The sequence below is a fragment of the Diachasma alloeum genome, unplaced genomic scaffold (genome assembly GCF_001412515.2).
Source record: "Diachasma alloeum isolate Michigan unplaced genomic scaffold, Dall2.0 Dall_scaffold_00892, whole genome shotgun sequence".
In the NCBI taxonomy this organism is placed as follows: domain Eukaryota; kingdom Metazoa; phylum Arthropoda; class Insecta; order Hymenoptera; family Braconidae; genus Diachasma; species Diachasma alloeum.
This window is the reverse complement of record NW_021681013.1, coordinates 2,707-4,319: the sequence shown is the minus strand read 5'-3', so window position 1 is coordinate 4,319 and position 1,613 is coordinate 2,707. Positions and strand designations below refer to the sequence as shown.

General features: G+C 37.6%; 1 protein-coding gene across 1 annotated transcript; it reads left to right on the top strand.

Moving 5' to 3' along the window:
* On the top strand, nt 1-944 carry LOC107045241 (the record flags this gene model as incomplete). Its single annotated transcript, XM_015267432.2, is given in 2 exon segments — nt 1-681; nt 765-944. Coding segments are annotated over 2 exon segments (692 nt in total), but the record flags the coding sequence as incomplete, so codon positions are not given.
* Nucleotides 945-1,613: the final 669 nt, after the last annotated feature.

The following is a 1,613-nucleotide window of genomic DNA, read 5'->3' as shown; positions in this document are numbered from 1 at the left end:
ATGAAATTTTACACTTATTAGATCCTGAAGGAATCGAAAATAGACAACGCCATAGATTGACAAGAAGGAAGTATAAAGTCCCTGGGCCAAACTTCTTATGGCATGTCGATGGGTACGATAAATTAAAACCCTTTGGGTTTGCCATACACGGTTGCATAGACGGTTTTTCGCGAAAAATGTTATGGCTGGATGTTGCAACATCCAACAATAAACCTGAAATAATAGCGTATTATTTTTTGAATACTCTGAACAAATTTAAACTGGTACCAACGCTGATGAGATCTGATTTGGGAACTGAGAACGTTCTCATAGAGAGGCTACAGCAAGGGCTTCGTTTTTATCACGATGATCAGCTGTCTGGAACGAAAAGCTTCATCAAAGGGAAGAGCACATCAAATCAACGTATCGAGAGCTATTGGTCGCAGCTGAGGCGACAAGGAGCCGATTACTGGATTTCATTTTTCAAGGATATGCGTGACCAAAATACTTTCAATGATTCAGATCCTATCCAAGTTCAATGTTTGAGGTATTGCTTCGGCCATCTCATTAAGAAAGATTTGAGAATTATTCAACAAGAATGGAATCGCCATCGTATTCGAAAGCAAAAGTCTCGTGATTTGGCACCAGGCAAACCGAACTCCATGTTTTATCTCCCAGAACGCTATAACGCTACGGATTACGGTAAAGAAATCGATCTAGAAGACGTTGATCTTTGTTTGACAGAATTTTCAATTATACCTGACCTTTACGATCCTCTTTTCAAGCAATTAGCTGAAATTCTTCTACCCGACCACTCTCCACCAAATACCGTAGAAAATGCTGTCCAATTGTACACCTCTTTACTCAACCTTGTGAGAAATAATGATGAATGCAACGAAACGATTAATTGAAATACCGATGGGATTAAGTGTAATAAAAAATATATTGAATAATGCGTTTCCTTATTCTTCATCTATGTTTGTTACCTCGTTGTCCCATTTTGCTGCTAAACCTATCCAATCGTCTTTAGAATAATCAACCATGATTGGGATTATTCATTCAACCGTGTTGACGAGCATTCCTTCGAGATGTTGAACGGAATCGTAACAGAATCAGACGGTCTGACCCGTTTCCGCAATCCAAAACTAAGATTATTCCATTATCTTCATAATGTTTGGTTCGGCTTTTTATCTTGATAATGATTCGTTCCAAAACAAAATTGCAGGAGTACTTTTTTGGTGGAATTTCCTTCTGTTGAAAAACTAGCGTTCTCACATTGGCTTTAATACTACCTGTTCTGGAGATGGAGGAACAATTGAAACAATAGCCGAAATCGATTGACTGAGTAGGATGGATCGACTTATGACATGTTGTTCAATACTTTACAAACTGAAAAAACAATTCACTAAAAAACTTGCAATATTCCTTCACAAAAATTCTAGAAATCATGGTAAATTCTCATTTCTGACATGTAATTAAAGGATCCAATTCTGTCCCCTTTTCTACACCTGGTATCGCAAAAGCCGCGAGAAATAAGTGAACCAAGGGCCAAGCTAAATGGAGATTAATGATTGAACCACATAAATCACGAATGAAGAACAATCCAGATGGTATCATCAAGAAGAAATACTAAA